Source organism: Protomyctophum parallelum (genome assembly GCF_964188405.1).
Source record: "Protomyctophum parallelum genome assembly, chromosome: 14".
Taxonomy (NCBI): Eukaryota; Metazoa; Chordata; class Actinopteri; order Myctophiformes; family Myctophidae; genus Protomyctophum; species Protomyctophum parallelum.
Window position 1 is genome coordinate 21,803,923 of NC_139709.1, and position 12,771 is coordinate 21,816,693.

Here is a 12,771-nt window from a genome sequence, read left to right on the forward strand (position 1 = left end):
TCATTCAGAGGCGCTCATACATGCGGAATTCCCTGACGTCATGAATATGACCTTATAGCATTGACATAATAGACTGGCCTATAAGTACTATGATAACAGAGAGAATCCTATAGTTGTAAGACTGACTAGCGGAAGGGTAGTCTGTTACTATACTCTATACTGAGAACATCCAGAGCCAACTGTTCCCACCACCCGTTTCAGTCAGCAGAGGAGTAGTTTCCTCAGAAGCCAGGAGGTCCTGAAGCAGAAAGGAGGAAGACAAAGAGGACATGTCCCCAGAAGAAAGAGAAGGAGGCGTAGAGGCAGGACGTGATGACAACCACGTGGAGACCAGGCTGTACTGCCGTCGTTTCGCCGTCCTGGCGGTGTTCAGCCTCTGCTCTCTGCTCAGCGCCTTCCAGTGGATCCAGTACGGCATCATCAACAACGTGTTCAGCCAATACTACGGCGTGAGCGGCGAGGCGGTGGACTGGCTGTCCATGGTCTACATGGTGGTCTACGTGCCGCTCGTCTTCCCCGCCGCGTGGCTGCTGGACCGGAAAGGCCTGAGGCTGACAGTCGTGGCGGGCGCTGCCTTCAACTGCCTGGGGGCGTGGCTGAAGTGCGCCAGCGTGCGGCCCGACCACACAGGCTTCGCCGTGACGGCGGCCGCGCAGACGGTGTGCGCCCTGGCCCAGGTGTTCATGCTGGGCCTGCCATCTCGCGTGGCCTCCGTGTGGTTCGGCCCCGGCGAGGTGGCCACGGCCTGCGCCGCGGCCGTGCTGGGAAACCAGATGGGCTCGGCAGTGGGCTTCCTGCTACCGCCCGTCCTGGTGCCCAGCAGCCCCGGCGACCCGGCAACGACCGGACGCAATGTCGGAAACATGTTCTACGGCACCGCGGGGGTCGCCACCGGCCTCCTCGTCCTCACCCTCGCCGTCGTAAAAGACCGTCCCGCCATGCCACCCAGTCGGGCTCAGGCAGCAGCGCTGAGCCAAACCCATCCGGAGGTTTACTCCTACAAACGCTCCATGCTCAACCTCTTCCGAAACCAGGCCTTCGTCCTGCTGCTGCTCAGCTACGGCATCCTGACCGGCTCCTTCTACTCCGTCTCCACGCTGCTCAACCAGATGATCATGGCTCACTACCAGAACCAGGAGCTGAACGCCGGCCGCATCGGCCTGACCCTGGTGCTCTCCGGCATGGTGGGCTCGGTGCTTTGCGGCCTTTGGCTGGACCGCACCAAGACGTACAAGGCCACCCTGACGACGGTGTACGCCCTGTCACTCGTCAGCATGCTGGTGTTCACCCTCACCCTGAACCTGGACAACATCTACGTGGTCTTCGTCACGGCCGGTGCGCTGGGCTTCTTCATCACCGGCTACCTGCCTTTGGGCTTCGAGTACGGCGTGGAGATCACCTACCCCGAGGCCGAGGGAACGTCGTCCGGCCTGCTCAACGCCTCCGCTCAGATCTTCGGGGTGGCTTTCACTCTGGGCCAAGGAAGACTGACCACGGACCATGGCCCTCTGGCGGGGAACCTGTTCCTGTGCGCCTGGATACTCTTGGGCCTGTTGCTGACGTGCTTCATCCGCTCGGAACTGAAGAGGAACAACGTGAACGTCAAGGCAGACAGCGAGTGCCTGCAGCTCCCTGTGGAGTCTTACCGTTCTCCTGAAGCTTCTGAAGCGTCCTTCAGCCAATCCTCTCTGTAGTCCCCAAGCAAACCAAGGGAAAGTTTTTAAAATGGGATGATTAATGGCTATGAGTCGGACTCATTGAGTCAGACCCATTAGACTGACAGCACAAAGACATATAGAGCACCACATAATTGTGAAAAATAAAAAAGATCACCTTGTCCGACGGACAAATAACTTTGAATCCACTTACTCCTTACTTGAGAATGAACTAGAGAGAAGCGGACATGCCTTAATGTCAAGCCCTTACTATACCTTTAAAATACTAAGGCCCATGCCTGACTCGGGGAGATGGACAATGGACATCCCTGCCATGCATAGTCCCTTGGGACTCATTCCACAACCACAAAAGCAATAACACAGTGTGGGGAGAACAAGGATCCTTCCACTGGTTGCAGGGGGCGGCAGGGAGACGTCCCTGTCGCTGCTTCACCACCCAGAGATGTCCCGGGATTAAAGGAGTGAAACATCTGTGAAGGGTGGCGCACCGCCGGAGGTGCGTCAGGCAGATATGCCCAGCAAGTCTTCTCACTTGTGCTTACATCTGAAATACTAAAATTGTGGTGCCCGCTGGCCCAATGGTATGTATGCCAGTGTGTCGCATGTTCGAGTCCCGTTCATGGCGACCTTTGCTGCATGTCTCTCCCCCTCCCTCTTCTTCCCTGTCCGTCTTCACTGTAACTATCAACAAAGGCACAAAAGCCAAAAACCTTAAAAAAAACAAAAAAACTACTAAAATAGTAATATAATAGAAATGTAAACTAGAAAGGTGCAATTCTGTGAAATTGCAAGTGTGGTTGCAATTTCTATTGAGCAGCTCGCTAAGTGCAGTATGATGATACATGACCCACATGACGTCACAGGTAACCAGATAAAATAAATAAATTATAAGAAAGAAAGAAAGAAAGAAAGAAAGAAGTCAGGCAATTACTGTAGTCTGTTTTTTTTAGAGCCTAAATAACCGTCTAGTCTATGGACTTTAATGTTTCTTTAGTGCATTAAATGAGAACATAAGATTGTCATCTGGCTGTTATATAAATGCTGCCCTCGCTGTGCCCCTCCTCACTTCACACGTGTGTGATTTATTCTGTACTGTAGCAGTAATTTGCAATTTCCGAAATTTCCTTCCTTCCATTTTCAGTAATACAGTAATTATACAGTAATTAATTTGGCTGGGGACCCCCTGGAACCTCAATGACCCCCAGGGGTTCACGGACCACACTTTGAGAACCACTGTTCTACACATGAAAGGGCAGACATGCCTGTTCACACCAGGTTCACACCCCACACTGATGCTTCTCCCCAATTAACCCGTGTAATGGAAGCACAGATGTGAGTAATTAATTAGACCTACTCTGTCTTAACACACGGAGCGCATCCTGCTGATTTGAAGTGATAACAACACTGTTGAGTTGAGACAGTTTATTGTCTGGCTGTTAGTGCTACGCTTCCCATTAAAACTTTATCAAAGCTTCCTGTTGTCATGCTCACGAAGTGGAATAATAAATCCCCATCTTGGAGATAAAAGAGAGAGAGCTGTGTTCAACAGCACGCTATACCTGAATTACTCATCAACTCCATGCCAAAAAGCTGATTTGTCTGTCAAATGCTGAGGTTTGACTCTCGCATTCCATCTTCAGGGAGGTCATTAAAATGGTACGGTGCAAATTTATATAGCACGCTTTACATATAGTTTGCGCATTACATTCACCCATTCACACTGCAATTCACACACACATTGTCATACACTGATGGCAGAGGAAACCATGCAAGGCACCTACCTGCACATCGGGAGCAATTAGGGGTACAACTAGCCCTGGTCCAAGGCTTACAGCGAGCCTCTCTCTGACGCCTTGTGGAAGTACCTTCCACAGCCCTCTGGTCATATTTCCACTCCCGTGCGCTGTTTTCTAATACCAGCAAATAAACAAAACGACGAAACTACTCACCGAAACAAAGCCTGCTAGACCTTGGTAAAAGTCTATTCTCGAACCTGGGAAGCGTCTCAGGTCCCCAGTTTCTCTCTAAAATGCACTTTGTGCCATTCTAATAACGCAATGTACCCTGAATTTAAGGACGGTAACGCTATCCTACACTCGCGAACCGCCAGGATCACATTACTGGCGGTTCGCGAGTGTAGGATAGCGTTATTCAGTTAAATTCAGGGTACATTGCGTTATTAAAATGGCACAAAGTGCATTTTAGAGAGAAACTGGGGACCTGAGACGCTTCCCAGGTTCGAGAATAGACTTTTACCAAGGTCTAGCAGGCTTTGTTTCGGCGAGTGGTTTCGTCGTTTTGTTTATTTGCTGGTATTAGAAAAACAGCGCACGGGAGTGGAAATATGACCAGAGGGCTGTGGAAGGTACTTCCACAAGGCGTCAGAGAGAGGCTCGCTGTAAGCCTTGGACCAGGGCTAGGGTACAACGTCTTGCTCAAGGACACTTCGACATTACTAGTCAATACTATAGGCTACTGTTGTACCGTACTACAAACCCACAGGCAAAAGTGAATAGTAACAAAGTACGTTTACTTTTTTTTTTTTTTGAGTACCTGTAATTTCCTTGGGCATTTGTCATTTTTGATTCTTGACTTTCACTCCACTACATTTCAAATAGACAACTATTGTACTCTTGACTACTGTGCTGAGGGCCTGTGAAAATGATTCCCCACCAATTTCTCATTACATCAAGCGCAGACAGAGAGGCACGGTGTCTAATTCATTATATTTTATATAACAACAGAGACAACTCAATCACTATAAAGAGCTTTAATCAGTGTTAGAAAACAGAAGGCAGTCCAGTTCCAAGACCTCTCTAGCGTTGGCTAGTGTTTTCAAAGTGCGGTTGGGTTCTGGGAGTCACATGACATACTGTAGTGGAGAACGTATGATGCTTGTACATTCTTGTAGTGTACAATGTTTTCCCTTGTTAGCCATGTAGTAGAAATTCAATTATATCAAGGATTGAAACGTACAAAGAGTGAGAGAATAATAGCAACAGCTGGTCAAAATTGAGCAAATCACACTTCAGACATTCACTAAAACATTGACCGGTTCTTTGGCCATGTAATGGGGCAATAACAGATACAACTCCCCAATAATGCTACATAGACTTTGACAGTCCAGTGCAACATAAAAAATACTTTTCTATGCAAACGTTTATGTATGTCATGTTGTGTATAGAGGAGTTTTCTACTTCTAAAAAAAGATATGGTCTAAAAAGACATATGTATTGTATATAACATTCAATGTGTAAAAAATGTACAGTAGTTATAAAAGGACTATCCAATTTCTTATGGAAGACTAGTTAAACATCTTGTATGGGTTAAGATTTCATCGATTTCACGTTTCTTGCCTGCCGTTGTGGACATCGGTGCATAGCACACAAATACATTTCATTTTACAGTCCAAAAAAAAAGGTCTTTGGTGAACATGTAAACATTTGCAACAGGATACAATAAGGCCTTAAAGTCGCAGTGCCAAATGATGATTATTTTCTTTTGATAAAAATGTTAAGTTGTATTAGGAGAAACAATACAATTATGACAATAGTTGTCTAACAATACAAATTTAAATAGTTTTCAGAAAGCCTGCATTGCATAGTACAGACAGGTGACAGGTTGACAGCCCCAAATAAAAGGAATGGAAAAACTTAACTAATGCATCCTACGTGAGCACAGTTGACCTCAATGTTGGATCAAGAGATTTAAGTGACTGTAAAAGGTTTGTTATTGAGGCACAGATGGCAGGAGCTTCACTGCCGAACACCAGTAAAAAAAAAAAAAAAAAAAGTACCCTCTGCTGTTTTTAGAAAAGGAATCAAGGATTTGCCATTTAGTTCGATTAACTGTCACATTATGCGAAACACTTCAGTGAATAGAAATCTCACATTTTGTGATGAAAGAGGAAAATCTGAACTCTCCCTGAGGAGACTGAGAATGGCAAAGCAGAACGTGATCAGACTGGATCAAGAATCATGAGTCAACAATTAGAGGTGTTATTATAGTAGGGCTACACTTGCAGACAGTGCAGAAACCCCTCGGTTTTAACAGACACATTTGGGAATTCATATTCCTGCCATAGTTTGGGTCCACTTATCAAGATATTCTGAGTGATCAGCTTTATCTTATGATGAAATTTCCAGGATGATCCACCCACTAGGCACTAGGTGTCACTCATTGGTTTGAGGAGTATAAACATGATGTGAATCATATGCTATAACCTTCCCAGTCACCAGACCTCAACCCAGGGAGTTTTTGGACCGATGTTTTAGACAGCACTCTCCACCGGCATCATCAAAACATCAAATGAGGGATTATCTCTCTCATTATCCCTCCTCTCTCTCTCTCATTAGCAGGCAACAGTGCAGTACTACAGCGCCCCTACTGGACCCTACTGGTATATACTGGTGCTCATTAACGTCACATAGGTGCATGTACAATAGACACGGACATTGCTGTTCTTTGGAGTGGTTGCACCACTCAAAAATAGTATCAAATGTATACATGCAAAAACTATTTTAAAAATATTGGGTCCGCCAGGTGGAGAAGGGGTAAAGTTCCTGCCACCAATAATAGAGTTGTATTCCTCCACAGTGCCTCTGGCTACTGAGCACTCCGACCAACACAACTGACCGTGTTTGCAGATGGGAAGCTGGAAGGGGACTGCGTTCTCTGTCGCTGCACTAGCAACTTCTAGTTTGGTCAGGGCACCTGTTCAACAAGGAGTGGAACCATGAGGAATAGCGCACTCCTCCACATGCGCAGCACCCTCCTGTTGAATCTCCTTTGGGAAAGAAGCGCCATGCGACTATCACTGTATCACGGGAGACATGTGGTTGTCTATAGCCCCCACACACTAACCAGTATGGGTTAGCTGGGACAGGGACTATAATATACATGGAGACATGTGGTTGTCTATAGCTCCCACACACTAACCAGTATGGGTTAGCTGGGACAGGGACTATAATATACATGGAGACATGTGGTTGTCTATAGCCCCCTCACACTAAACAGTATGGGTTAGCTGGGACAGGGACTATAATATACATGGAGACATGTGGTTGTCTATAGCCCCCTCACACTAAACAGTATGGGTTAGCTGGGACAGGGACTATAATATACATGGGGGCAATTGGCAATGACAAATATTTGGGACTAAAACAACAAAAACTGCTTATTTAAGGAAAAAGGAAATGGTGTTATTTTTTTCTCCCTCAGTAAAAGAAAAAAAGAAAAAAGCCTTCAGCTGGATACATGCAGATTAAGAGGGCTACAGGTATGGTTATATCAGTGTCTGCTGGCTCTACAGACACAAGACACGGGTATAGAGGACACAGTGTCATCCCCAACTCCCCTCTCCATGAAAAACAATCAAAATATGTCCTCTAGCAAAGAACTATAAGCATTATAAATGAGCAACAGATGCATCACTCTCCAGGGAGTGTAATAGACTTCAGGGTCCCTCCGTCTTCTCTTCCACCCTCTCCTCTGTCTGTCTGTCTGTCTGTCTGTCCATCCATAGTCCACAGGGAGCTGCTCTACCACTGCTCCCAGCTGAAGTCATCCCCACCACCGAACACCACAAAGAAGCCGAGGATGGTGAGAAAGATGACCGTGTTTCCTGCCATCACCAGACCACACGCGCCCCACTCGATCTGGAAAAGAGACATCATATTTTAGGTTGTAGCACTAGCGCCTCCCAGTGGCTCTTTAGACAAAGACATTACAGAGATTCAGAGAGACCCTAATTGATCCCTGCAGGGGAAATTCAGTTGGCAATGGCAGTAAGTACAGCAGTAAGAAAAACAGGATAGTTGCAGAAAGAGGGGATACAGCTAAGGGTAGCAACAAAATACTAATAATAATTAATATACAGCAAGGACAACACACTGGGACTAGGATAGGAGTACCAGGTAGACACCAGGTATTCTACAGAAAGAAAGGGGGAAAAAAGAAACGTCCTTCACACTTGACTAATGTATTTCTGAAAAATACACCACTACTACTAATAACTATATGTATATGGACATTATATAACCCCCAATTAATTAGACCAAAAGCAACAGTTATTACGTACATAGGCAGGTTCAGGGTAGGTAGGCAGCGAGCGTACTCGTCTCCCCTCAATTTTTCCAAGGTGTTGTATTTCTCTACTAACTAATACGGTAAGTTATGTACGGAGAGTTGAGACAGTAAAGCTTGTTTGTAATTAAATAAATCCGAGACAAATTAACACACATTACAAGAAAAGAACAGAAAATATTTAATTTAATTAAAAGGAAAGGGAGAACTCACAATAGCCTTGCGGGCAAGGACAATCGGAAGGCCGAAACTTGATACCACAATTCCAGTGGTGAAGAAATATGCCAGCTCCCTACACGCATTGCTGGCAGCATCTGTGTCATCGCTGAGTCTTCTGGCAATGAATGTCGGGATGGGGCTCAACACGTAGAAGATGAGAACAAACAGTGGCCAATAGTCCCTAAGAAAAGCCAGAGTCAGTAAGTAAGGACTAAAGTCTGAACATTTGAAGTGCAAGACTGCATATAAGGATTGGAAGTGTATGCCTCAGAACTTATGCCTTTTGTCTACCGTTTGTGTTGTTCAGACTTCAGACTCAGGGATAAAGTTTAAAACTTGTGCAACTCCTCTTCTCCCATGCCAATTGATCAGGAGTCAATAAGGGAATCCATAAAGAATCAGACTGATATAAGCATGCTATTAAATGACATTGGTATCAATACAATCGTATCAATCCCATCCCTAACAGCATAATGGTAGGAGTCATGAAGTTATTCTGTCAGCCTATCACATACAGTAAACTCACTGGTAACAAGTAACGTCTGTTAGCTGCTTGTAGATTCAAAACATTTTAAAAATAATCATATTCGAAATGGGGACCCCCCCACCCTGAAAAGCACTTGGAGTTGAGGCATTTAGTTTGACTGATAAATATTGTGAAAATAGCAGATCTACCAACTCACAACGCCTCATGTTGCAAGGCATTATTACCGGTAGTCACAATTTGCAACTCTAGATTGTTTTATAATGGGATGAATCTAGAGTTGCAATACCCTCCATTGACTCCCCACTCATCCAAATTGCAACTCCATGTGGGGGTCCCCGGAACTTCCGAACCTGCACGAACGTGCCCAGGGAGAAATGACAGTTACCATGTGGGGGTCCCCAGGGGGTCCCTCTACTGTACTGTACTGTACTGATACACCGGAAATCATCATATATACAGTTAATACGTATGTGTGTTAGGCTGCACAACAGTGACACTTGGTTTTGAAAACCAACCAAATGCTATTTCCGTGCTCAGACCCAGGTACCCAGCCAGCCAGCCAGGCAGCCAGCCTGGCAGGCACACACAAAGCTACTTAAGGAAGTGGTTGCACCACTTCAGAATCCACTGTAGACATGTTGGCCCTCATTTATCAATTGAGTGTAAAATCTGCCACAGATTCGAGTGCAGGTTTCGTAGTACACCCACGTCGCCACGGCATTTATAAAGTGATCGCAAACAGTTGATCCTTCCTTAATTTCGTTCTCACGTTAATAAATGTCACGGCTGAATTTGATCTGGCACGCCCTAAGAACTCAAGCATCGCCCTCGTTTTTGCGACATGAACAACGGCAATACGTTTCCTGAAACCATGGTTACATGAAAAAATAGGTTTCTCCCGTGCCTTGCTGCCCGCCTCACCCCCCTCTCTCATACACACGCACAGCACGCACACACAACTTGCAAGCCCAACTAACTGGTGTGTTGTTAAACAAATAAAGAACGAACACCTGCATGAATTAAATAAAGTTGTAGGCCTAGTCCTACCCTGTCTGTTTCCCTCTCACCTCGCTTGCCTTGCTGTCATGCACGCACGCACCTACATGACACATTAAATAAAGCTGTCTGTTTCTCCTCTCGCTTCGCTTCCCTTGCTGCCCCCCCCGCACGCACGCACATATCGCTATTTGCAACTTTCACTGTGTGTTGTTAGTTGTATATTAAATTATTAAAGTATTTTTAATTTAATATACAACAAGATAGTGAACGAAAACCTGAACCTGTGTACCATAATTAAATAACAAATAGGCACACACACGCTGCTGTTTTGCAGGTGCTCCTCCTGTCCTGTCCTGTCTGTCTGTCTGTCTGTCTGTCTGTCTGTCTGTCTGTCTCTCTCTATCACAGTGGTCCGTCCGTGACCAACTGACCATGCACGTTCCGATCCCGTTCGACAGTCTATTTAGATTGCCTCGCAGTCGTTAGTCACTGCAGTGGCCGGGCTGTCAACTGTCATTATATGAATGTGCAGCCAAAACCTATATAGCCTCATGTGGCTGGTGCATGGGCTGGCTGGGTAATATACCTATATCTCCGATGCAGTTCCCACTTGCGCTGGGAGCCTGGCACGGTACATTTGGCATTCGAGCGACGCGTCAGGTTTATTATATTGCACATACCGTAAGAAAGACATCGGCCTTCATGCTGTAGATTAGGCTACAGTAGGCTATACCTGCACGTTTGGACTCTCCGCAGCTGAGCTGCAGCACTGCTGCACTATACTCTCCAACGTCCCGTCATGGAAATATTTCAGCACAGACAGCCCAAATCCTCGCATGTATGCGCTCATGCAAAACACTGTTTAAATGGCTTAAGCATCTCTTGCAAAATTGTTTTTAATTGTGCGATTTTATCTCCTACTAATTTCATATGACACATGTATTCCTTAACATTTTTATTTATTTATTTTTTACATGTAGCCCATATACATTTTATATAAACATTTTAGGAGTGAATACATATATGTTTAGATGCCTGTGACAGCCTCTCAGCAGTTCAGACAAGGCTGCTCCGCTTGTGTAAGACAGAAAGAAAGCGTACGGCAGCTCCCGACCAGACGTGACTATTTGTCCTACTCAAGTTCAATTTCAAGCTTTGCCGGAAATGTTAAATGCCGAAAATGTCGGTAATTTCGCCGTGCGCCCATATTTTGGCGTACGCACGGTTGATAAATGAGGGCCGTTATGTCTGTCAAGACATTCTGTGCAGGTGATTCTCTGGAGTTTGGTGTTGGAGTTTGGAAGCACTCGTTTTTATCAACGGGTCGAGCTGCTGCCTCCTGCATTATGTGTGAATTCGAAACAGGTGGTACGCAGGGCCGTTCAGTGACTTTGACGACGACGAGTACTTCCAAACTCCAACACACGCAATTTTGATGAGTGGGGAGTCAATAAAGGGTATTGCAACTCTAGATGCATCCCGTAATACAAAAGAATCACACCTGTGTGAACTGAGTGGTGCAAGTCCCCTCTCCCCCTGCCTCTCTCTCTCTGTAATTAGCACTAGGCAACAGTGCAACACTATCTCTCTCTCTCTGTTTCTGGCACAACAGCGCCACTTTTGCCCCTACTGGTACTCATAGTCACATAGCCACACAGTCACATAGGTTAACACGGACATTGTTGTTCCTTGGAGTGGTTGCATGGTGCAACTTGCACCACTCAAAAATCACACCTGTGTGAACCGAGCGGTGCAACTATACATTTATTGTTATAGTTACTGTACTCTACTGTGCTCTGTACCATCCTGTATTGTAGTGTACTGTGTGGGGGTCCCCGGAACAGTGCCCATGAGTGCCGGATTTACCATGTGCAGCTTTCCGTGCTCAGACATACAGACACAGAGACATACGAACGGACGGATGAACATAGTTGGAGCGGAGGCACCGCTCCAAAATCTAGAGTTGCAATTATAAGCTTGTAGATCGGCTATTATCACATTTTCCTCTTGTGTTATTTGACAATTTGGCCAATGTTTGACCAGTTTTGATATTATCTAGTTTGTTGATCACTTTTGATATCTTAATGGTGGTATTTTTTTCATTTTTTAAGGTAAGTTAGGTAAGGTAAAGGTATTGTCATCTTGTCCGGGACACCCCCAAAATCATCACAGGTTGAGAATCACATACATACAGTACATACCCGTACTGGTCCAATGCACAGCCCAGCAGAAGGAAGGTCAGCCCGATGGCACCACTAAACGACAAGCCAACTAGTGCTGAAAGGCAAACCGAAAACGTAGAAGTCATTCTATTGCATGGCCGACATACAATGACACGTTACTATGTCGACATGAATGTAAACATATGGATGGGGCACCGCGATAACCTGTTGGTATACTGTTGTTACGCATTCAAAGACAGATCTGACATCATCAATGATTCAAGACCAATTTTGAAAGGTTATGTTAAAACAACTTTACCAATACGTGTACACGTTTAAGAAACGCAAAGAAGTGTCGCGAACAAAAAGGAGCCTAGAAAATATAATTTACGATTAGATAACTTACGATAAACAAGCTGTCGTGACTCTTGATCATGGTGATAATCAAAGTTAGTAAATTACAAGTAACTCCCTTAATTACCTTTCACGCCCGCCATTGTATAAAGATGTGCTTTTTCAGCTTCACTCCTTTTCTTTCGTGTTGTTTATTGTGCTCCTTTCTTTCTTTCGTCACTTCAGACTAACGTCGTACCACTTCCTCCTTTCCAGTGTTTTTTGTCTCTCTTTTCTGATCATCAGCTGACCTTCTTAAAGGTACAGTGACTGTCACTGAAAGTTCCTGACCTTAGAGGGGCTCAGCTGACCCTCAACAACTATTGATAGTTCTCATCTCAACCCATTACATTTCAACGCTTCTTCAATACTAGAAGAAAAAAAGTTGAACAAAAATATATATACGCTACTTCAATACTAGCAGCAAAAAAAGTTATTATAAAAATATATTATACAATGCGAGAAATTAAAGTTGTATCATCCGAGTACTTTAGAATGTACACACTCAACCACCTTATTTACTCTGTGTTGGTGCAGTCCAGGATCACTGGAAATATCTAGAAGATATACTGTATATATATGCCTCAGCCTAAAATCTTCATGATTTGAGTCATTTTCAAAAATCCACCTGTGACCTGTTGGTGGCCAACTGGCCAATGTGAAAAGGGTGGGATATATTCCTCAGCCTAGTATGAAAGTCTGTGAAAGATTCCACGTAAATTGCACGCTGCCTTCATGATTTGAGTCATTT

General features: G+C 45.0%; 2 protein-coding genes across 3 annotated transcripts; one reads left to right on the top strand and one right to left on the bottom strand.

The window, feature by feature from the left end:
• Positions 1-269: 269 nt before the first annotated feature.
• On the top strand, positions 270-1,694 carry LOC310870503 (choline/ethanolamine transporter FLVCR1-like; the record flags this gene model as incomplete). Its single annotated transcript, XM_083781739.1, has 1 exon — positions 270-1,694. The coding sequence occupies one exon, from the start codon at positions 270-272 to the stop codon at positions 1,692-1,694; it is 1,425 nt and encodes a 474-aa protein (XP_083637865.1).
• Positions 1,695-4,431: 2,737 nt separating this feature from the next.
• Positions 4,432-12,233, bottom strand: leprot (leptin receptor overlapping transcript). 2 transcript variants are annotated; one of them, XM_083782263.1, is made up of 5 exons: positions 12,109-12,233; positions 11,667-11,742; positions 7,974-8,160; positions 6,716-7,333; positions 4,432-6,492 (listed from the first exon to the last, which is right to left on the bottom strand). In XM_083782263.1, exons 1-4 carry the CDS (start codon positions 12,122-12,124, stop codon positions 7,217-7,219), a joined length of 396 nt encoding a protein of 131 aa, XP_083638389.1. In that variant the 5' UTR covers positions 12,125-12,233; the 3' UTR covers positions 4,432-6,492; positions 6,716-7,216. The 2 variants fall into 2 exon arrangements, with proteins under 2 accessions (XP_083638389.1, XP_083638388.1); XM_083782262.1 differs by having other exon boundaries at positions 6,641-7,333.
• Between the last annotated feature and the right edge of the window lie 538 nt (positions 12,234-12,771).

Excerpts from the sequence above, each read along its gene's own strand:
- leprot (XM_083782263.1), bottom strand. Across the intron at positions 8,161-11,666 it reads TGTGCATTGGACCAGTACGG|GGACTATTGGCCACTGTTTG; the intron begins GTATGTACTGTA and ends GGCTTTTCTTAG. Across the intron at positions 7,334-7,973 it reads TCCTTGCCCGCAAGGCTATT|ATCGAGTGGGGCGCGTGTGG; the intron begins GTGAGTTCTCCC and ends TCTCTTTTCCAG.